General features: G+C 50.9%; 1 protein-coding gene and 1 long non-coding RNA gene across 11 annotated transcripts in view; both read right to left on the bottom strand.

Moving 5' to 3' along the window:
- Positions 1-22,469, bottom strand: part of SUN1 (Sad1 and UNC84 domain containing 1) — a 57,609-nt gene extending 35,140 nt beyond the window's left edge. For 9 of the 10 annotated variants that reach the window (XM_030932397.1, XM_030932399.1, XM_030932402.1 and 6 more), the window contains exons 1-2: positions 22,417-22,469; positions 6,409-6,505 (exon numbers count right to left, since the gene is read on the bottom strand). In XM_030932397.1, the coding sequence (XP_030788257.1) occupies positions 6,409-6,485 (77 nt within the window). In that variant the 5' untranslated portion in view covers positions 6,486-6,505; positions 22,417-22,469. Of the gene's footprint in view, positions 1-6,408; positions 6,506-22,226; positions 22,249-22,416 lie in introns of those variants that run through there. The other variant, XM_030932398.1, reaches the window with a different exon arrangement.
- LOC115898261 lies at positions 355-1,161 on the bottom strand. The gene is made up of 3 exons (XR_004057950.1): positions 982-1,161; positions 807-872; positions 355-484 (listed from the first exon to the last, which is right to left on the bottom strand). It is a non-coding gene; the product is annotated as an uncharacterized LOC115898261 (long non-coding RNA).
- Positions 22,470-22,683: the final 214 nt, after the last annotated feature.

Raw genomic sequence — 22,683 nt, 5'->3', positions numbered from 1 at the left:
AACTGGGAACCCTTGCTGGTTTGGGTAGAAAGGGCGCTGGTGAGGAAGCTGTGTGGAAGGACGCTCATGGCAGTGCTGTCCCAGCAGCAAGACACGGGGACGCCACCCACAGGAGAACGGGCACAGGGACGCCGCCCGCAGGGGAACAGGCATGGGGATGCCACCCACAGGGGAACGGGCAGGCGAACCAGGGCACATTCCAACTACACAACGCTGCAGGGCCATGAGAACACAGGGAGACCTGCACACGGTCACAGAAAGACTTCCAGGTACACTGGTCAACAAAAAAACCCTAGTACCATCCTATGTTAGAATAAATGACAAAATACCACCACATACCGATCCACACACAGACGTGTAAAAGCATGAGAGGATCTTCACGCTGGCTACCACAGCCAGTCAGAGCATCTTCACCCTGAGCTGCACAGCACCAGACTCCTCATCAAGGTGGGCAGCCATGCTTAAATGTCAGGGAGGGAAGAGACTGGGGAAAGGAAGAAGAGCGGGAGGGACCGGGAATTTCACGGCTTTGAGTTCAAAGACTAAAATTTCAAGTCCCAACAGAAAGCAGGCACCCAAGTGAGGAAAGCTCCTGAGTCTCAGCCACTCAACCACAGCATCAGGTGAGCTCAGGGTCCCTTCCAGCCCCCCTCATCACGGCATCAGATAAGCTCAGGGTTCCTTCCAGCCCCCCTCATCCACGGCATCAGATGAGCTCAGGGTCCCTTCCAACCCCAGCACCCACGATTTCATCAGCATCACAGCTCAGGTGCAGTTCAGGAATGTCACAAGCCACCTCTGCTCACCAGCCTAGGCTGTCCACCCAGCCGCCATCCGTATCACGGTTCCTACAGACAGGTGTGCCCAGGGCCCTGCAGGAGAACACCAGTGTCCAGTGGAGACAGGAGGACACAGATGCTGGCCCAGCACCATCCCAGGACACAACGCAGCCCAGTAGGCTACGGTATTACAGCACTTTACCTTTTCTACAATGTTTGGGGGAACACAAAATTTCAAATGGAGGTGTCCAGTCTAGGATGAGAGAGAATTAAGTGACAGAACAAGGAGACAAGACTGATGAAAACGCTGAAGATAAACTGGAGATCTCACCTGTAAGAACATCAGGTTTTAATGTCTTTCTTTCATTAGTTATGCACTGTTCTTTCAAAAATGTGTTATTTAGATGTACTTTGTATCAAGAGACTGAAAAAAAATGGACTCCAATTGAAAACCAGAGACAGATACCAAACATCCCTGGACCCACAGCACCTGCCCAACAAAGGCACACAAGGTTAACTCAGCTCAGGTGTGCCAGACCGAAAGGTGCACAGTCCACGTGTCTGAGACTTCAGTGCTTCAGACCGCTGCTCACGGAGTGTGACGGCTGTGCCCTGACACCAACTCCAATCGCAGACCCCTGCCCGTCCCCGCTCTTCCGGCCGCGGACCCCTGTCCGCCCCAGCGCTTCCGGCCGCGGACCCCTGCCCGTCCCCGCTCTTCCGGCCGCGGACCCCTGCCGGCCCCCGCTCTTCCGGCCGCGGACCCCTGCCCGCCCCAGTACTTCCGGCCGCGGAACCTGCCGGCCCCGGCACTTCAGAGCCTCTGTGACCGGGGCCTCAGCTCACAAGGGTTCCCCAGTCTGCTGTCCTGCTGCCCCAGTGGCCTGGCACTCTCCCTGCCGGCACAGGGTGGGCCCGAATGCTTTCTCTCACGCTCCCCCATGTTGCAGGTGCGAGTGCATCATGATCCGCGGTCCCCAGGTCCTCAGGCCATCCATGTGTTGGGGGCCATGTGTGCCCAGCCCTCCGTGGCCTTCTCAGACCCCCTCCATAGGCCCCATGTCTGACGTCACCATCTCTTCCCTCCACCTCTGGGTCGCTGTCGGGAAGGCCCTGCATTTTTCTTCCCAGAGAAGCCAGATGCCATCAGAAAACTGCCTCCTCCTCGACCCTGCCCATCCTTTCCCTCTGCAGGGGTTAGCTGTATGTGTCAACTTGACTGGGCCTTGGGCGCTCAGATATTTGCTCCAACGTTATTCTGAGTGTATCTGTGAGGGTGTTTCTGGAGGACAGTAACATTCAAATCAAAATCAAAACACTGGGAAAGCAGACTGCCCTCCAATCAGCTGAAGGCCTGGACAGAACAGGAAGGCTTTAGTAAGAAGGAGCTCCTCCTGCCGGACATCCTGGAGCTGGAATGCCAGCTGCTTCCTGCCTTCAGACTCAAAACGGAACATCAGCTCTTCCAGGGTCTTGAGCCTGCCCACCTTCAAACTGGAACTATACCGTGGTTCTCTTGGGTCTCAGGCCTCTGGACTTGGCCTGGAACTTACACCATCGGCTGCTCTGAGTCTCCACTTGCCAACTCAACCTGAAGATCTTGGGCCTTGCCAGCCTCCATGAGCCAATTCCACATACTCAATCTCTTCCTATGCATGTACTCATACGTTCACTCATGTTCTACCCTGACGCACCCTTCCTGCCTGCTGCGATGGAAGAGGAATCCCGAGCCAAGCCTGCATGCTCTGGATGGAGTTTCTCCTGCCTCTGCAGGAGACCCTTCCTCGTTCTCCTTCATCTTCAGCTTCTCTCTACTGGCTCCTGACCACCAGCATCTAGACACACGCTTGGCTCACCCCATGGTAAAAAGCAAACAACTTCCACTCAGAGCCACACCTCTCCACCTCCCCCAGCAGCCGACTGGTTGTAGCGCTGGCCAGTCTCCGCTCGCTCCTTGCCTGGTGGAGGCTTGAAGCAACTTCCGCCAGGCCCCCCGACCTCCACAGATGAGTCACCCCATCTTCCTGACCGTATAGCAGCATCTGCCCCTGCTGGCAAGTCCCCCCTTCTGGAAACTCTCTTCTTCTGGCTTCCACAACCAATACCCCCATGAGCAGCTGGATGGTGTGACCCTCATGTCTCCAGCGCCCCTGGATCTGAGCGTGGGCGGCAGCACGTTGGGTCCGAGGGTTCCGGGAAGCATCCTCCTCTGACCCTGAAGCTCAAGGCCACCATCGCCAATGGCTGGATTTTACTGCGGCTGGGTTCAGCTGACAACATCCATCAGCCTCAGTGCTATCAGAGGAGACACGCCAGACAGCACAGACTCAAGATGGTGACAGGCAGCTACATCCCGTAACACCATCTGTCACAGAGTCACGCCAATAAAGAAATAAACCAAAAAATGACCACACTTCCAGACTTAACTACCAGTTGACAAGAATTACAGATTGAGACTTAAGAGGGAAATCACCCAATGTAACATGAGGATCCTGTTTAGGCTAATTTTAAAAAAATTAATTGTGAAAAAAAATTCAAGGATCTGGGATATTGGAACACTGACTAAATACATTAAGAACCCCTTTAAATGACTGGGATGATAGTGGTATTTGGGTTATTTTAAATATATCATTATCTTTTTTTTGAGATGGAGTCTCGCTCTGTTGCCCAGGCTGGAGAGCAGTAGCATGATCTTGGCTCACTGCAAGCTCCACCTCCCAGGTTCACGCCATTCTCCTGCCTCAGCCTCGCTAGCAGCTGGGACTAAAGGCGCCTGCCACCTCGCCCGGCTAATTTTTTGTATTTTTAGTAGAGACGGGGTTTAACCGTGTTAGCCCGGATGGTCTCATCTCCTGACCTCATGATCCGCCCGCCTCGGCCTCCCAAAGTGCTGGGATTACAGGCGTGAGCCACCATGCCCGGCCAAATATACCATTATCTTTCAGAGACTGGCTTTAAATAATCCAGTGAAGTTCCAGGGGAACGTGGGAGGAAGTGTTCGGGCCCACCCTGTCCCAGCAGGGAGAGTGCCAGGCCACTGGTGCAGCAGGACAGCGGGCTGGAAACCCGTGAGCTGAAGCACTGAACCCGCATGCATCACTGTCGAAGCCAGTCACCGGCAAATAGGCTTGTCACTGTTCTCTCAACGTGCATATTGTCATTTTCCAAAAGAGAAAAAAAAAATTATTTTTTTTTTGAGACGGAGTCCCACACCATCTCCCGGGCTGAAGTGCAGTGGTGCAATCTCGGCTCACTGCAACCCCCACCTCCCAGGTTCAAGCGATTCTCCTGCCTCAGCCTCCCAAGTAGCTGGGATTATAGGCACGTGCCACCACACCCAGCTAATTTTTGTATTTTTAGTAGACACGGGGTTTCACCACGTTGGTCAGGCTGGTCTCAAACTCTTGACCTCAAGTGATCCACCCACCTCGACCTCCCAAAGTGCTGGGATTACAGGCGTGAGCCACTGTGCCTGGCCCCCAAAAAGAGAAAAAAATTTTAATTAAAGAAAGTGAGTAGCCAGGATGCTGGAAGATCTTTTCAGTGTTTACTGAAATTGCTAAGAATCAAGGTGAGGGTAGTGACGGAGAGAGAAAGCCATCAGGAACAGCCGTTCCACCTTCCGACTATGCACGGAGGGCTGAAAGACAAGGAGAACTTTCAGAAAAGAGGCCAGGGCTACCAGAGGCCTAAGGAAAGGAAAAAGAGAAGAGCGTAAGGACCCAGTGTAAGGCTGGTCAGCTGGGGCAGCAAGAGTTGCGGGACGCCAGCCCAGGACCAGGTGGACCCAGGCACTGATGTCCAGACCAGCCCTGAGGCCCTTGCCTCCAGTCTCCGGCTGTGCACCACAGGCCTCGACTCACGCGAGGCGGCTGGTCCTTCCCTCTGGTCCTGATCCAGAGCTGGGCCTCCCCAAAGCACTCCGGCCATCTCCTGAACAGCCCCCAACCTCTATCCTGCAGCAACCTCAGAGAGCATCCCCCCTTTAAAACCTTTCAGGGGTTCCCAGTCCCCAAGAGTCCAAATTCCCAGCCCAGCCTACACCATCCGGCCAGCCCCTGCCCACCAAGAATCTAAATTCCCAGCCCAGCCTACACCACTCCTGCCAGCCCCTGCCCACCTTCCCCCTGCATTTCCCACTCCAGCTGCCACAGAGGTCTGCCCACAAGTCTCACTGAAGGAAGCCTGTGAATTTCAATGAAGTTAAGTGTTGCTCTCCCAAGGTAGAGAAATACACACAGGCATTTTTAAAACTCTATTTAAAATAGGTCAGAAAAGCAACAATAAATGACCATAAATCACTGTTTCATGCTGCACGGTCTGAAGGAAGGAGCAGTCTCCCTGAGCTGGCCTACCCGTTCTGTTCTAACCACTACAGGACTTTTACAAAACAGAGTGTTGCTATGGAAGTGTGACGTGACCTAGAATTGTGAATTAAAAACTCAATCATCAAATGTGAGATCTGACTAATGCTGGTAAGAAGTATTTTTCTTAAAATATTTTCTAATTTTCTTACAGTTTCAATTACATTTTCACTCTTTAGAAGATAAGCCACTGAGACCGGGCGTGGTGGTTCATGCCTGTAATCCCAGCACTTCGGGAGGCTGAGGCGGGCAGATCACCTGAGGTCAGGAGTTTGAGATCAGCCTGGCCAACATGGTGAAACCCCATTTCTACTAAAAACAGAAAAATTAGCCGGGCATGGTGGCCGCATGTCTGTAATCCCAGCTACTCCAGAAGCTGAGGCAGGAGAATTGCTTGAATCCAGGAGGTGAATGTTGTAGTGAGCTGAGATTGCACCACTGTACTCCAGCCTGGGTGACAGGGTGAGACTCTGTCTCCAAAAAAAAGATAAGCCTCTGAAAAAATTACACAAGCATTTTCCTGGTGCCTTAAACATCTGCTTGGGTGCACAAGTTTTTCAACCTGCTGATCAAATCCTGGCCTGTCTCATTGTATATTTTCCTTTGGCGCTGAAACATCTGCTTGGTACACACACAGGTTTTCCAACCTGCTGATCAGATCCTGACCTGTCTCGCTGTATATTTTCCCTGGGCGCTTGATTTGATTTCATCAAACGCAAGCTTCGTTTCAGTCACCCTTTCTACCTAGTAAACTGCAAACACAAGGGGCAGGGCCAGCACCTCTTCAGACTCAAACGTCTCTCGGTTTGAGTGGATCAGAATATGAGTAAAAGCAGAAAACTCAGTCTCAGACAAAAGTTGTGTTCTTGAAACCTTGAGCTTCAACACTATTCTATGATGCTTCCTTTCAAACGGGAAATAATTTTCCAGGTTACTTCTGTTAACTCAAAAATACCAAGCCACTGATACACATCACAAACCCCAGCCATCACCACAGAGACTTCTCCAGATCACCACCGCCTGGGTGGGGTTGAAGCCAGCACGCCATGTGTGATGACTAACCACCCAGTCACCAGGATAAACAGATTCGGAAACGCAGCTTTCAAAACCACCCTAAAGCCGTAAGATACAGTTTACCAGTTTTTTTCACCTTCAAAATACAGCATGCAGTCAGCAGTACTATCGAGTTCCTGCTAAGGTCCACACCACCGCGGCAGCAAGTGGGCATTGCAAGGCCAGGCCCCCACGTGCAGGTGCACACTCACCTGAGCGCATACGTGTAGCCCGTGTTCTCCGGCACACACTGGGGAGGACTGTACATGTGAAGCCGAGAAAAATCCATGTTCACCACTTCAAACCATACTGCAGAGGGCGGGAAAGAAATGCAGAGTGTTTAACGAGCGGGAAATCCAGGGCAGTCCTGTCTTAGTCAACCTGAGCCGCCTACATGCAACTCAACTCAGGTCACCATCAAAACTCCCAGGCAACACAGCCAGCAGCAGTGTTTTCTAAACAGAGGAGACAAGTGTTTCCATAGTCACAAGCCCAGGAACACTTCTGTAGTATCTAGTCCCCTAATATAGCCTGAGAAAAAGACCTGGGGAGCCCTAAAGTGACTGACTCATGAAAACGGGGGCACCTTCCAAGAAACACTGAGAGAAACTCAGAGCGCTCTTCAAGATGTTTTTAAATCCTCTGTGTCAAAATGTTCTCAGTCTTTTGAAATCAGCTTTTATTTTATTAACTAAAATAGAACAACCTGCTACTCCGTAGTCAAGCAGCAGCGTACATGTTCCTAGATGGCTGAAGCTCTCACAAGCATCTCGGAATCAGAAAAGAAACTGCAGGGTGAGTAATAAAAAAGTTTAAGGCACTATTTACGCTTTTTTCCTCACCAAAAAACAGGTTATTTTTTAGGTTAGACAGTGGTGAGTGTATTGTTTCTCAGGCTGTCATCTAGATTTCTTTGGAATGACTCACACCTTCCTCTGGCTAAAAATATTCACATGCACACGCCCTGCCTTTTTAAGAAGTCCTCATAGTAGCAAAGTGAGTCGTAGTCAGCTATTGAAATATCTGAGGAAGATATAACTAAAAGAACATCCTGGACAAAACATACTTTTGTACAAATGACTGAGCTCCATATACCAAGCCAAAAGTACTTTAATTCATACTACTTTCTTTGAAATAAAGTACCACAGAAATAAAGACCACTGTTTACATGTAAAAATTGTACTACACCCATAAGTATCGACAAGCATGACGAAACTTCTGCATTTCAAAACACGTTTCAAAATTCTTCAGTTCTTTCCAGGGACATCCAGCCCAGTACCCAACCCAGAACACAGGCTCGGCAAGTATAATTCACACTTGTTTGGCGTTCTATGAACTTACGTTTCAACAGCTTTTTGCAAATACAACTAACTGTGATCAGTTACACATAATAGTTAATATCTGTTTAACTCTCTCTCTCTCCCACTTGTCTACCTACTTTAACCAACACCTAAATCTAGATTCAATCCATGTGCAGAGGAGCCCGGCACAGGAGCAGGGCCTTGGTCTGGATCCAGTGTAGGCTACCCTCGCCCTACACACCATGCCTGGGCTCCTGAGGCGCACAGGTCTGGTCCGGCAGCCTCTGTAGAACCCAGCCCCACCCAGCAGCAATGCAACAATGGGCTCTGCCTGCACTGCCAAGCAACAGCCCAAGGCTGGGCTCGACGAATGTCCACTCCCGCTCCCGCCATGGGGGGACACTGGGCTAACGCAGTGTTTCTATGGACGCCCACTCCTGCTCCTGCCCTGGGTGGGGGGACACTGGGCTAACTCAGTGTTTCTACAGACGCCCACTCCTGCTCCTGCCCCGGGTGGGGGGACACTGGGCTAAGTAATGCTATGGATGCCCAATCCTGCTCCTGCCCTGGGTGGGGGGACACGGGGCTGAGTAATGCTATGGATGCCCACTCCTGCTCAGATGTTGGGCTAATTTAGCAGTAAGTCCATTAGGACAGCCAGGCCAGAGAACAGGAAAGCAAGGAAGACAGGGATGGTAGGGAAAGAGGTCACACTCCAGGTTCAGCAGGTGCTGAGGGAAGTGCGGACGTGGAGAGTCTGTGATTACAGACCCTTAATCTGTCTTCATCACTGATTTCATTTTTATAATCACGTGAATTTTAAGTTTACGTTCCCCGGTGAAATGCATCTATGTATAAAACACGCGGAATCTATCATTTTCTCTATTTCCTACACTTTGAAATGAGGAAACAGGGCGCCTTACCCACCCTGATGCAGTCCTGGCCTAATGACACCTGTCCAGGATCAAGGGAAATGTCCTGGCCGTTATCTCTCAGCTGAGAAAAAAACCCCACCCTGACAAGCGCCAAAGGCCAGGCTCATGCCAGGCAGAACCTTGCAAGGCAGCGGCAGCAGAGGCTGTGACAATGTGCCCCGGTGTCCCCAAGGCAGGTGCTCCGCGGGTTCCCACATGCGCCACAGGCCTGCTGCCAGGTAAGAGGCTCCCAGAGTTATCCAACTCCCCTCCTCACCCTGCAGTCTCATTCACTCCCTCCTTCCCCCTTAACAGACCACAACATGGATCAGGAAGATTTTAAACTTCATCCTTAGCCCTTTACAAAACCAAGTATTAAATTATAGGATAAAATAAAATGAAGTCAAAAAAGGATTAAATGAAACTGCGCACCTCAGGCAATGCCTGACAGGTGACAAGCACTCAGGCATCAGCTGCGGTTATTTTGAGGAGTAAAGCGATGGGGCCGATGTTTTAAACTTTTAAAAAGAACAGTTATTTTTCTACTGGGTAATCAATTTCTGAAACGAAAGATTTGTTCACCCTGCCCTAAATGAAAGGCAAAGGTTCACCGATGAGCCCCACAGCTGGGACTTAGCCAGCAGGCGGGAGCCCCCAGCCCTTGCAGAGCTCGCCAGCACACCTGCAGGCCAAAGCATGGTTCTGAGACCAGCTCTACTGGCCGCCAAAGAGTACTCAGCGTTTTCACAACACTGTTCCCAGTCTCCATTACATCACTGCTAATTAAAACCGAAATGTAACATTAGAGCCTTCCTATGTGAAGAGGAGGCTGCCTTGGTTGCCTGTCTGAGAGACTCAAGGAAGATGTGTTTTCCATTTATAATCTGATCTGCAACCACACCGTAAGTGAAAAATGGACCCAGGATGTTTTCGATGGCATCAGAAGAACCTGGAAAGAATCTGAAGTTGACATTCTGCATAGATGTGCTGTCTTCAGGCATAACACTCCTGCCGGCATCCGTGTCTCCCTGGCTGCCCTGCCCTGAGTGTCACGCCTGGCATGGCCTTGTGAGAGTAGTGTTCTTCACAAGTGTGTGTCCCCTGGCCTGGTGGAAAGAGACAGACTAGGCCGGGCGCGGTGGCTCAAGCCTGTAATCCCAGCACTTTGGGAGGCCGAGACGGGCGGATCACAAGGTCAGGAGATCGAGACCATCCTGGCTAACATGGTGAAACCCCGTCTCTACTAAAAAATACAAAAAACTAGCCGGGCGAGGTGGCGGGCACCTATAGTCCCAGCTACTCGGGAGGCTGAGGCAGGAGAATGGCGTGAATCCGGGAGGCGGAGCTTGCAGTGAGCTGAGATCCGGCCACTGCACTCCAGCCCGGGCGACAGAGCGAGACTCTGTCTCAAAAAAAAAAAAAAAAAAAAAAAGAGACAGACTAACTGGTACCCAGCTTTGTGCAGGATGCTGAGATAGGAGCTGGGTGTCAGAAAGCCCTGGGGGTGGGTTCTCAGGCTGGCCGGCTCAGCACAGTGTGCACAGAGGGACTGTGGGAAGATCCCTGCTGGTCCTCCTACGAGATGGCTTCTGCAGGATGGATGGGTGGAGAGCCATCGACACTAGAAAGGCACACACCTTAGGAGATGGCGGCCAGGAGTGCCTGTCACCCAGACAAAGTCTCTCCCTTTTATCTTGTGTTTGCTGGTGGCCAAGAGAGCTTACAAGTTCACAAACAGAGGAAAAGTAGAGAGAATCTGTTTAGATTGCAAACTTTGGTTTCAAACCTATGGCTTTGGTTTCTTTACAAATATATACATCCAGCCGGGCACGGTGGCTCATGCCTGTAATCCCAGCACTTTGGGAGGCAGAGGCAGGCAGATCACCTGAAGTCAGAAGTTCGAGGCCAGCGGGGTCAATATGGTGAAACCCCTCCTCTACTAAAAATGCAAAAAATCAGCCAGGCGTGGTGGTACGTGCTTGTAATCCCAGCTACTTGGGAGGCTGAGGCATGAGAATCACTTGAACCCAGGAGGCGCAGGTTGCAGTGAGCCAAGATTTCAGTGCACTCCAGCCTGGGTGACAAAGTGAGACTCCAACTCAAAAAAAAAAAAAAAAACAAAACAAAAAACTAGGTGAGATTCTTAAGTTATACTAAGTTTCTCTTTTAATACCATTTACCTTTTACAGTATATAATTTATATTATATGGTAGACATGAAAATATACAGCTCAGTTTTTTTTCTTGAATGCTTCGGTAAAAAATGGATTTTAGATTTTAGTCCTACTCTCCATGTCATTTGAGTCTACTATTCAGAAAGTCTGCACTAATCTAGTAATAATTCAGAGAACATGGTTGAAAAATCTTCATGTAAAGCTGAAAACGGAACAAAACTAAATGGGTCTGGCCAGGCATAGTGGCTCACGCCTGTAATCCCAGCACTCTGGGAGGCCAAGGCGGGCAGGCCGATCACTTGAGGTTAGGAATTGGAGACCAGCCTGGCCAATATGGCCCGTCTCTAGCAAAACTACAAAAATTAGCCAGGCGTGGTGGCACGTATCCGTAGTCCCAGCTACTTGGGAGGCTGAGGCATGAGAATCGCTTGAACCTGGGAGGCGGAAGTTGCTTCTGAGAGTTGCCACATGAGTGTGTGTCCCCTGGCCTGGTGGAAGGAGACAGACTAACTGGTACCCAGCTTTGTGCAGGACGCTGAGATAGGAGCTGGGCATCAGAAAGCCCTGGGGGTGGGTTCTCAGGCTGGCCGGCTCAGCACAGGTGTGCACAGAGGGGACTGTGCTGAGATCCACCACTGCACTCAAGCCTGGGTGACAGAGTAAGACTCCATCTCAAAAACAAAAACAAAAAACAAACCCTGAGAGTTCTGAAATAAAATCAACACACCATCTTAAGACATACTATCAGCTCTAAAGAAAACTGGGAAGGGCAAACTTGAATGCCTGCGGGCAGCACTTCCCTTCAGCCTAGGAACAGCAACTGTCAACACTGAGTCGATATTTTCTAGGAGACATAAACAACGGGATCTGCTGCAGAGACACCGTTTACAGACATTAGCACAATGCTGTAAGCTGCATTTCCTGTGCCCCAGCGTTGCTCACTGACGACATGGACTGACACTGAGAGGGAGCCCAGTGAGACGCAGCGTTCCCATCAGAAACATTGCAGGTGGGGAACCTGCCCACACGGATCCTGCAAGCCCTGGTTTAAAACGGCAGCCTACCTCCTGAAACAAGTCACACCTACGACTCAAACCTGCAAAACTCTGTCAGTCTGTCACTGATCCTCGGGGGGACACACAGGCCCCTCCTCCCAGAGTGCCATTTGCCACAAGCCCGACGTCCACAGGGACACCCGGAGCTGCAGCCCCCAGCCTCAGCGGGGCCCGCTAGCCGTGGACGCCTGCTCCACCCGGCTGGGCGGCGATGTTTCTTTCACCAGATCCTTCCCTCAGGGACCTTCCCGAGAGACACTGAGGGGGGCATGATGAGCACACAGTCACACACACTCGCTCAATCCTCGCCCTCGCTAATCCTTAAGCACCCCAGGCCAGGGTTGTCAAACGGCAGCTAGCCTGACATCAGGCAGTTCGTTTCTTTGTTCTTTCTTTCTTACATATGTATTTTAAGACACAGGGTCTCATTCTGTCACCCAGGCTAGAGTGCCAGGGGCGAGATCACAGCTCATTGCAGCCTCCATCTCCTGGGCTCAAGTGGTCCTCTTGCCTCAGCTTCCCACAGTGCTGGGACCACAGGGGCGCGCCATGGCACCCGGTTAATCTTTTTATTTTTTTAGAGAGTTGTCCAGGCTGGTCTTGAACTCCTGGCCTCAAGCAATTTTCCTCAGCCTCCCAAAGTGCTGGGATTACAGGTGTGAGCTACCATGCCCGGCCTGGTTTGTTTCTTAAGTCCACTGTAAATAATTACTTAAAACTGGTGGATCATGAGGTCAGATCGAGACCATCCTAGCTAACACAGTGAATAACCCCATCTCTACTAAAAACACAAAAAATTAGCCAGGCGTGGTGGCGGGAGCCTGTAGTCCCAGCTACTCGGGAGGCTGAGGCAGGAGAATGGCGTAAACCCAGGAGGCGGAGCTTGCAGTGAGGCAAGATCGCACCACTGTACTCCAGCCTGGGCAACAGAGCGAGACTCCATCTCAAAAAATAAAAATAATACTTACCGTAATAAATATTACTTTCAAAAAGAAATTTCATCTTCATTTGTGAGGCAGGACAGGCAGCCAGTCCTCTGGGGTCCAACTCAAGGTCTCCCACTGCCTTAGCGGTGGTGTGGACACATTCGCAGGGGCTAGAAACAGAACCTGCTCCTCGGAGCACCCAGGCAGCGGACGCACCAGCCAGTGGAGCACCCGGCCCGCGGAGCACCCAGCCAGCGGACGCACCTGGCCAGCACCTGCCCGCTCCAGGCTGCCTCCCAGCACACCCATCAGCAGCAAAGCCATATATGACAGATAGTTCCTAGTCAAGATGCCATGTTTCTTCACTTGTTTTGGAAATGATGAAACAACAGGAAAAGATACGCAGGCCCATTTAGCCTGTACATCAAGAAAACAGCTTTGCATGTCAAAGAAAATGACTTCTTCCAGAAGACCGATTATCACATGCGTACATCTCCTTATGGTAAGGGCACTGGATCTTTTCAATAAAAACCCCATTTTCTCTTACAAAAAGGTCGTCATCACAGTGTTTCAGCAAAAGCCCAAGGCCAAATCATTTAGTTTATACATATTACTGCAAAGGGTCTAGGAAGACAGAACTATTAAATAAATAGTTTCTTTTTTTTTTTTTTTTTTTTTTGAGATGGAGTCTGGCTCTGTCGCCCAGGCTGGAGTGCAGTGGCCGGATCTGGGCTCACTGCAAGCTCCGCCTCCTGGGTTCACGCCATTCTCCTGCCTCAGCCTCCCGAGTAGCTGGGACTACAGGCACCGCCACCACGCCCGGCTAGTTTTTTGTATTTTTTTTAATAGAGACGGGGTTTCACCGTGTTAGCCAGGATGGTCTCGATCTCCTGATCTCGTGATCCGCCCGTCTCGGCCTCCCAAAGTGCTGGGATTACAGGCTTGAGCCACCGCGCCTGGCTAAATAAATAGTTTCATTGTATTTGCTTCAAACCTAGAGTGCACAAAATGTCCTTATAACCAGTACGATCAGGACCGCCAACGAAAAGTCTCCTGGAAGAACTCATCTCAGCCAGTGGCCCTCAAGCAATGATGTGCTGAAGCCACACTCAGCATCCTCCTCCTACACAGCCAGTGCTGGGTCTGGACCCAGAGGTTCACACAGCTTTCACGTGCATTTCCTTAATTATCAGGGACTTGAAACATCTTCTCATGTTTCTCAGCCAGGTGTATTTCTCATCCCGTGAGGAGATCTGTCGTTTTCTGTTTTACAGGACCACATACACGTAAGGATATGAATCCGCTACACATGCCAGGGATATTCCCGCCATCCTTAACTTCAACCAGGTGACTTTGGCCACACCATGTCTGGTCTTTCCCTTCCCTGACTCACATCCTGCTTCTTAGAAAGACTTTCCCTAAGCCAAGAACACAAGAATGGTCTGCAGTGGACTCTCCTACTCTTACTGTTTTGACTTTTACACTGCAAGCCATTAATAATTCATGTAACCCATCTGTAAATGCTGTTTGTACACAAGTATCGTTTTATTTCCTGTTGGGCGTTTCCGCCTGGACGGCCCACACGTCAGGCAGGTTCACAGGTCCAAATCATGCCCCGGGCCTGCTCCTCCCTCTCCTGGGCACGTGCCCCATGCCCCCTCTCCATTCCCGCCCTGACATGCCACCTCTGGCTGGCTCCCTGCAAACGCCCTGACCGTCTCCCTGGCTCCAGTCTTGCCTTTCAAGCCGATCCTTGAGACAACCACCTGAATGATCCATCTACAGAGAAATCTGCCTACCTTGTTCGCACGGATTCCCCCCGTGGCTGCCTGCACACATGGCCCTGGTGCAAATGCTGCTACTTCTCCCTCCTCACTTCCCATCCATGCCTTAGGATCTACCGTGGCTGCAGGGCACCCTCTCCTCCCCACCCATTTATATGCCGCTCCTCCACTCTTTCCTTGCAATGAGAGTCCTCCTGTCAGAGGTGCCCTCCTATTTTCTGACCCCCTTCCGCATCTCCTTGGTCTAGTTATACCCCAAACTCTGCCTAGCTAACTTCTTCTCACACTTAATATTCAGCAGAGATACCACCAGCAGGAAGCCCCCATGGGCCTCATCCTACCCCAGTTCCTGCCAATTCCAGCACTCACTGGTGATCAGCACTAACACAAATGGTAATGATTATTTCTTACTGAGTCCTTCTCTCCAAGTGGCCCCTGAACTCTGTGAGGGCAGGAACTGTGCCTCCTTCACCTTCAGCTCTAATCCCTGCTTGCAGAACAAGTGAACGCTGCAAGTGCCTGGAAGGGGGCGCTCGCCACACCACGCACCATGCTCACTTGGCCACTAAGCTGACAATCCTCCCGTCTCCACTACTCTCTACTCCTTACCTGATTACGCTCCGGAAAAATCCTGTACAGGAATTTGTACGTGGTCACAGGGCCACGTGTGGGAATTCATGCGTGGCCAGAGGGCTGTGTGTGTGCAGGAATTCACGGGTGGCCACAGGGCCATGTGTGGGAATTTGTGCGTGGCCAGAGGGCTGTGTGTGTGCAGGAATTCACGGGTGGCCACAGGGCCATGTGTGGGAATTTGTGCGTGGCCATGGGGCCGTGTGCATGTAAGAATATGTGCGTGGCCACAGGCCGTGTGTGTGCCGGAATTCGTGCGTGACCACAGGGCCATGTGTGGGAATTTGTGCGTGGCCACGGGGCCGTGTGTGTGCGGGAATACATGCGTGGCCAGAGGGCCGTGTGCGTGTGGGAATGCATGCGTGGCCAGAGGGCCGTGTGTGTGTGCCAATTCATGTGCAGCCATGGGGCCGTGTGCTTGCGGGAATTCGTGCGTGGCCACAGGGCCATGTTCGTGTGGGAATTCGTGCGTGGCCACAGGGCCGTGTGTAGGAATTCGTGGGCGACCACGGGGCTGTGTGGGAATTTGCAAGCGGCCACAGGGCTGTGTGTGCTGCGCTTGGGCCTCTCATTCTTCCTCCCGCCGCGTCCAGGCCTTCACATGCTTCCTCGTCTAACCCAAACAGGTGTGTCAGCTGCTCCATTCCCATGGTAATTGGGAACAGCAGTCTCAGGGTCCTACACGTGCTGGAATACACATCCACACCACATCCAGATCACCCTTCTAGCGCTCTGTCCTTCCCAGCACTAGGCACTAGGCTCGAGGTGAATACGTTTCAGTTTGTAGCAAGTAAAGACATAATAAAGTCATCTGTTTTTCATATTGCAGATACAGCTCACATCTTCCAATAATATTAAAAATCAAAATAGGCCGGGCGCGGTGGCTCAAGCCTGTAATCCCAGCACTTTGGGAGGCTGAGACGGGTGGATCACGAGGTCAGGAGATCGAGACTATCCTGGCTAACACGGTGAAACCCCGTCTCTACTAAAAAATACAAAAAACTAGCCGGGCGTGGTGGCAGGCACCTGTAGTCCCAGCTACTCGGGAGGCTGAGGCAGGAGAATGGCGTGAACCTGGGAGGCAGAGCTTGCAGTGAGCTGAAGTGAGCTGAGATCCGGCCACTGCACTCCAGCCCGGGCGGCAGAGCGAGACTCCATCTCAAAAAAAAAAAAAAAAAAAAAAAAAATCAAAATAAACAGAATGACTAAGAACAAAGCGACCAAAGGGCTGCTCTGTGTTCAAACTACACATGCCCCAGGGGCGTCTCCCCTCCATCGCTGGGACCCAGGGAACCCGGCACCCAGATGTGATGGCATCCACACTGCTTGTCTGAGGCCTACAGTTTAATTCTGCACAAACGTCGAAAAGTGTCTGTCACAGATATTACCGCCTAAACTAAAACTCACAACCTACGGCCACTTGCTGTATGCCCCTAAGCAACTAAATGAAAACCAAAGTACCAACACAACAAGCATGCTTAATTACAGACACAATTTAAACTATAAATTACACAAGATACTTAATAAAATAGAAACAATTACAATATACAAATATATAAACAGTGTATTGTAAGAAGCAACATCATGTTCTGTATTTTTCATCTGACACTTCCTAGTTTATTACATCCCAGTGGAAGCAAACTGCTTCAAATAGGACGCAGCAGGCTGGTCTCCTCTGTCTATAAATCAAGTGGGTGAGCAGAGTCCAAAATAGCAACGAGCTCCACATTTAGGAAGCAAGGGGAAGAAGAAAACAAGGACAGGCTTTCAATCAACGGAACACTGCAACCCTCCAGCAGGCAACCCAAGAACAACCACCCCACCAAATACACAAAGGGAAAGGTGAGGCCGACGACACCGTGCCTACCGCCCAGACAGTCCTGTTTCCAATCTCCCTGACAAACCCACATGTGGGAACTCCCTTTCCCGCTGTGTTCAGGACCGCTTAACCTGAACCACCAGTGGGCTTTAGGACATGCAATCCAACTGCCTCCAGGAGACGCAATTCCGGGGCTCTCACCTCACCCTGAAACGCTGTGGTAAGGGCAAGGGTTGAACGCTGAAGGATGGTTTCATCCCATCACAGCTTCTCCTACAAAAAACACTACCTGGCATTTACTGTAAGCAGATTTGAATTGGATTTTCAGAATCTAGAGACACCATAAAGCAGACTGTTTAGGAGACCATTCGATCATCATAAATTCAGGACCAGGAAAACAATGGTGATGAGCTGACAATACACCCCATTAAACATCAGCATTCTTTGAAAACAGGTCTCCAGGTCGGGCGCCGTGGCTCATGCCTGTAATCCCAGCACTTTGGGAGGCTGAGGTGGGCAGATCACGAGGTCAAGACATCGAGACCAGCCTGATCAACATGGTAAAACCTCGTCTCTACTAAAAATAGAAACATTAGCTGGGAGTGGTGGCGTGCACCTGTAGTTCCAGCTACTCCAGCTACTAAGGAGCCCTTTGAGAAAGGGCTATTTTTTAAGGGCATATTTCATTGAGAACAAAAAGAAAGGGAGAAAAGAAAATAGTAATACATTCTGGGGAGCTAGATAGATGAATAAAAACTGTCTTAGGCCAGAAAAAGTTGAGTCATAAGCATGCAGTGGAGAACACGATCACGGAACCCCCAAAAGCCTCCAAAAATAGTGGCACTAGGTTACAATTGGAAGTGAGGGTATAAGATGGAACCAAAATACAGGAGAAACTGAATACTCACAATCTGTTCAAGAAGCAATTAGGCAAAGCCATGTGATCATCTCAATTGGTGCAGAAAAAGCACCTCACAAACTCCAACACCTTTCCATAATAAAAACACTCAACAAGCCAGGAATGGAAGGGAACTTGCTCCTCACACAATGAAGGGCATCTGTGAAAAACTCAGTGAATGATGGCCGGGCGCGGTGGCTCAAGCCTGTAATCCCAGCACTTTGGTGAGGCCGAGACGGGCAGATCACGAGGTCAGGATATCGAGACCATCCTGGCTAACACGGTAAAACCCCGTCTCTACTAAAAAATACAAAAAGCTAGCCGGGCGAGGTGGCAGGTGCCTGTAGTCCCAGGTACCCGGGAGGCTGAGACAGGAGTATGGCGTAAACCCAGGAGGCGGAGCTTGCAGTGAGCTGAGATCCGGCCACTGCACTCCAGCCCGGGCACGAGACTCCCTCTCAAAAAAAAAAAAAGAAAAAGAAAAACTCAGTGAATGTCGTATTCAAATTTTCCCCCTGAGATGAGCAACAAGACAAGGGTGGCCACTTTCACCACTGCTCAACACCATACTGGAAGTTCTCCCCAGAGCAATTCGTTAAGAAAAGCAGGGGCTGGCCGGGCCCAGTGGCTCAAGCCTGTAATCCCTGCACTTTGGGAGGCCGAGACGGGTGGATCACGAGGTCAGGAGATTGAGACCATCCTGGCTAATACGGTGAAACCCCATCTCTACCAAAAAATATAAAAAAGTAGCCGGGCGAGGTGGCGGGCGCCTGTAGTCCCAGCTACTCGGGAGGCTGAGGCAGGAGAATGGCGTAAACCCGGGAGGCGGAGCTTGCGGTGAGCTGAGATCCGGCCACTGCACTCCAGCCTGGGCGACAGAGCAAGACTCCGTCTCAAAAAAAAAAAAAAAAGAAGAAGAAGAAAAAAAAAGAAAAGCAGGGGCAGGGGCGGCATACTAATTGGAAAGGAAGATGTAAAACTACCTTTATTCTCAGATGACATGACCTCATATCTAGAAAATCCTAATGAATCAACCAAAAAACTGCTGTCAGAACTAATAAGCAAACTCAGCAAAGTTTCAGGATACAAGATCAATACAAAAGTCAGTTGCATTTCTACACACTAGCAATAAACAATCTGAAACTGGCCGGGCGCGGTGGCTCAAGCCTGTAATCCCAGCACTTTGGGAGGCCGAGACGGGTGGATCACGAGGTCAGGAGATCGAGCCCATCCTGGCCAACACGGTGAAACCCCATCTCTACTAAAAATACAAAAATTAGCTGGGCGTGGTAGCATGCACCTGTAATTCCAGCTACTTGGGAGGCTGAGGCGGGAGACACGTTTGAACCCAGAAGGTGGAGGCTGCAGTGAGCCGAGATCATGCCACTGCACTCCAGCCTGGGCAACAGGGCAAGACTCCATCTCAAAAGAAAAAAAAAGTGTGGCATTGGCATAAAAACATACAGACCTGCAGAACAGGGTCCAAAAATAAACCCACACATCTATAGTCAATTGATTTGGACAATGGCACCAAGACGACTCAATAGGGAAAAAGCAGTCTTGCCAACAAATGATGCTTGAACAATTGAATATCCACATGCAAGAGAACGAAGTTAGACCCTACCACACGTCATACACAAGAATGAACTCAAAATGGATCAAAAACCTAAATACAAGAGCTAAAATGATCAACTCTTAAAACACAGGACAAATCCTCCTGACCTTGGAGTTTTCAGAGTTCTTAGGTATGACATCAAAAGTACGTGCAATAAAAGAAAAAACAGAAAAATTAGAGTTCATCAATTTGTGCATCAAAGGACACTAACAAGAGAGTGAAGAAACAATCCAAAGACTGGGAGAAAGTATTTACTAATCATATATCTGATAAGGGTCTAGTATACAGAATAAAGAATTCTAACAACTCAAAAAAAAAAATAGAGAAAAAAAAAAAAAAAAGGCAACCCAATTTAAAAAAGGAGAAAGAGGCCGGGCAGGGTGGCTCATGCCTGTGATCCCAGCATTTTGGGAGGCCGACACGGGTGGATCACCTGAGGTTGGGAGTTTGAGACCAACCTGACCAACATGGGGAAACTCCATCTCTACTAAAAATACAAAATTAGCTGGGTGTGATGGCAGGCACCTGTAATCCCAGCTACTCAGGAGGCTGAGGCAGGAGAATCGCTTGAACCCGGGAAGCAGAGGTTGCGGTGAGCTGAGTTTGTGCCACTGCACTCCAGCCTGGGAAAAAAAAAAAGGCTGGGCGCCGTGGCTCATGCCTGTAATCCCAGCACTTTGGAAGGCCAAGGGTGGCGGATCACGAGGTCAGGAGATCGAGACCATCCTGGCTAACACGGTGAAACCCCATCTCTACTAAAAATACAAAAAAATTAGCCAGGTGTGGTGGCGGGCGCCTGTAGTCCCAGCTACTCGGGAGGCTGAGGCGGGAGAATGGCGTGAACCTGCGAGATGGAGCTTGCAGTGAGCCGAGATCACGCCACTGCACTCCAGCCTGGGTGACAAAGCGAGACTCCGCCTCAAAAAAAAAAAAAAAGGGGGGGGGTTGGGTGGGTAGGCGGGAAAGGACCTGAATGAGAATTTCTCCAAAAATATACAATGGCCAACATGGACATGAAACAATTCTCAACTTCACTGGTCATCAGGGACATGCAAATCACAGCCAAATGAGACGCCACTTCAGACCCACTAGCATGGTCATCCTTTTTGGAAACTAAGTGTTGGGAGAATGTGCAGAAAGTGAACTCACATGTTGCTGATGGAAATGTAAAATGGTGCGGCCACTGTGAAAAATCATTTGGCAGTTCCTCAAAAAGCTAAACACAGACTTGCCATATGACCTGGCAACTCCATTCCTTGGTATATAACCAAAGAATTGAAAACAGGTGCTCAAATAAAAACTCATACACAAATGTTCATAATAGCTGCATTACTCACAAGAGCCAACAGGTGGAAACAGCCCAGGCGACCATCAGCAGACTAATGCATAAACATAATGTGGTACATCTATACAATGGACAATTATTCAGTCATAAAAAGGAATGCAATACTGATACAGTCTACAACATGCATGAACTCTGAAGATATTATCTTCAGTGAAAGAGACCAGATACAAGAGGCTGCATATTGTATAATTCCATTTACATGAAATCTCCAGAACAGGCCAATTCATAGAGACAGAAAGCAGATTAGCCATTACCAGGGCCTGGGAAGACGGAAGAATGGGCAGTGGCTGCTTAACAGGTATAGGGTTTCCATCTGGGATGATGAAAACGTTATGTAACTAGGTGGTAATGTTGTTTTATGTTACGTGTATTTTAGCACAATCGAAAAAAAAAGCAGGTGAATGAGAAGATACTGCATTTATGAAGAACATATCACAAATTTTAAAGGAGAAGAAAAACAGCTCTGGGAAATTTAAAATACGATGGCCAAACTAAAATGCTAAATAGATACATTGGAAGAAAAAGAGGAAATCTAGAAAGTAGAATAGAAAATGGAAGAAAGATCAGAAAATTATAAAGCCAGCCCAAGCCTTCCAGCCCAAACAGCAGTATTTCCAAAACACTCAGGAAATAAAAAAAAAAGGGAAACAAGAGGAAACTGTTAGATAAATAATTTGAGAAAACTAAAGGGTTCAAAACACTATTGTGTCCAACAACAGATGAGAACAAACCAAAACCCACGATGTTTCTACACAGTGGAGATGTAGGAAGTAAAAATGGATTGCACACAAAAGCCTTCATACAAAGCATTAGCAATTAGAGCCGCAAGCACTCCATGAGCAATACTATTACTAAAGCTTAGAAGGCACGATTCTGAGCAGCTTCCCACCTGGAATCAGAGCCAGGCGCAGCCACCACAAGCTGCAAAACGAGAGCAGAGACCTGGGACCTCACCGCCCCTCTGCCCCAGGGAGTCCTGGGCGGCCGGGAGAAATCCTCCCCGTGACGGTGACAGTGGCAAGGTGTTCCCCGCCGCTGCTTATTTTGCGCCAGACACCGTTCCGGGCACTTTGCAGGCGCAACAGGGCGCGGAGACCGCGCGCGCGCGCCTCCAGGCAGGTGGGGGCGAGAGGATCGCTAGAGCCTAAGAGTCCGACCTGGGGAGCACAGAGAGAACCCCCCAACCCTACAAAAAATACGAGTATCCGCCGGGCGCGATGGCTCACACCTGTGATCCCAGCGCTTCGGGCGGCGGAGGCGGGAGGATCGCCCGCGCTCAGGAACTCAAGACCCCACCTCTTAAATAAAACCGTCTTCCCACGACCCCACCCACGGCCCGGCCGCTACTTCCAGGGGCTGGGACCCCGCAGCGGGGTCCACGCTGGCAGCCCGGGCCGAGGCCTGAGAACGCGGGGAGGACGCTCCTCCACGCCCAGCCCGCGCCGCCCGCCGCGGCCTCCCGAGCCTCTCCCAGCTCCGCCCCCGACCCCGCGCCCTGGCCCGGCCGGCGACACCCCGGGGAGGAGCAGGACCCCGCGCCACGACCCCCAGGGTCCCCGGGCGTCTTCACCTGCGCGGGCTGGGGTAGCTGCGAGGCGCGGGACGGGCGGGGGCGGCAGCCGTAGGCCCAGGAGGCCCTAGCACAGCCCGCGCTGAGGGCGCCCAGACCGCGACCCCGCGTCCTCCCGGCCCCCGCCCCGCTTCCCCGCAGCCCAGCGCCCACCCCAGTGTCCCCTCGGCCCTGCCCGCTCGGAGCTCACCTGCCTCGCGCCGCCGCCTCAGGCCTTGTCTGCACCGCCCAGGCCCGAGAAGACGCTCTGCCCGCGCCAGCCAATCGCGGGCCGCGCCCCGGGCCGAGGGCGGGAGCAACGCAGGCCTTCACCAATCCCGAGCGCGCCACCTGAAGCGTTCTGGCCAATGACGAGGCGGCTACGGGCCGCGGGCGGAGGAGCGAGGGGGACTCCAGGCGGGGGCGGGGGAGAAGGAGCGGGAGGGAGGGGGCGGGGCCTGGAGGCGTCACGGGGTGA

This window comes from Rhinopithecus roxellana, chromosome 6, assembly GCF_007565055.1.
Source record: "Rhinopithecus roxellana isolate Shanxi Qingling chromosome 6, ASM756505v1, whole genome shotgun sequence".
NCBI lineage: Eukaryota > Metazoa > Chordata > Mammalia > Primates > Cercopithecidae > Rhinopithecus > Rhinopithecus roxellana.
This window is presented reverse-complemented; position numbering and strand designations above follow the sequence as displayed.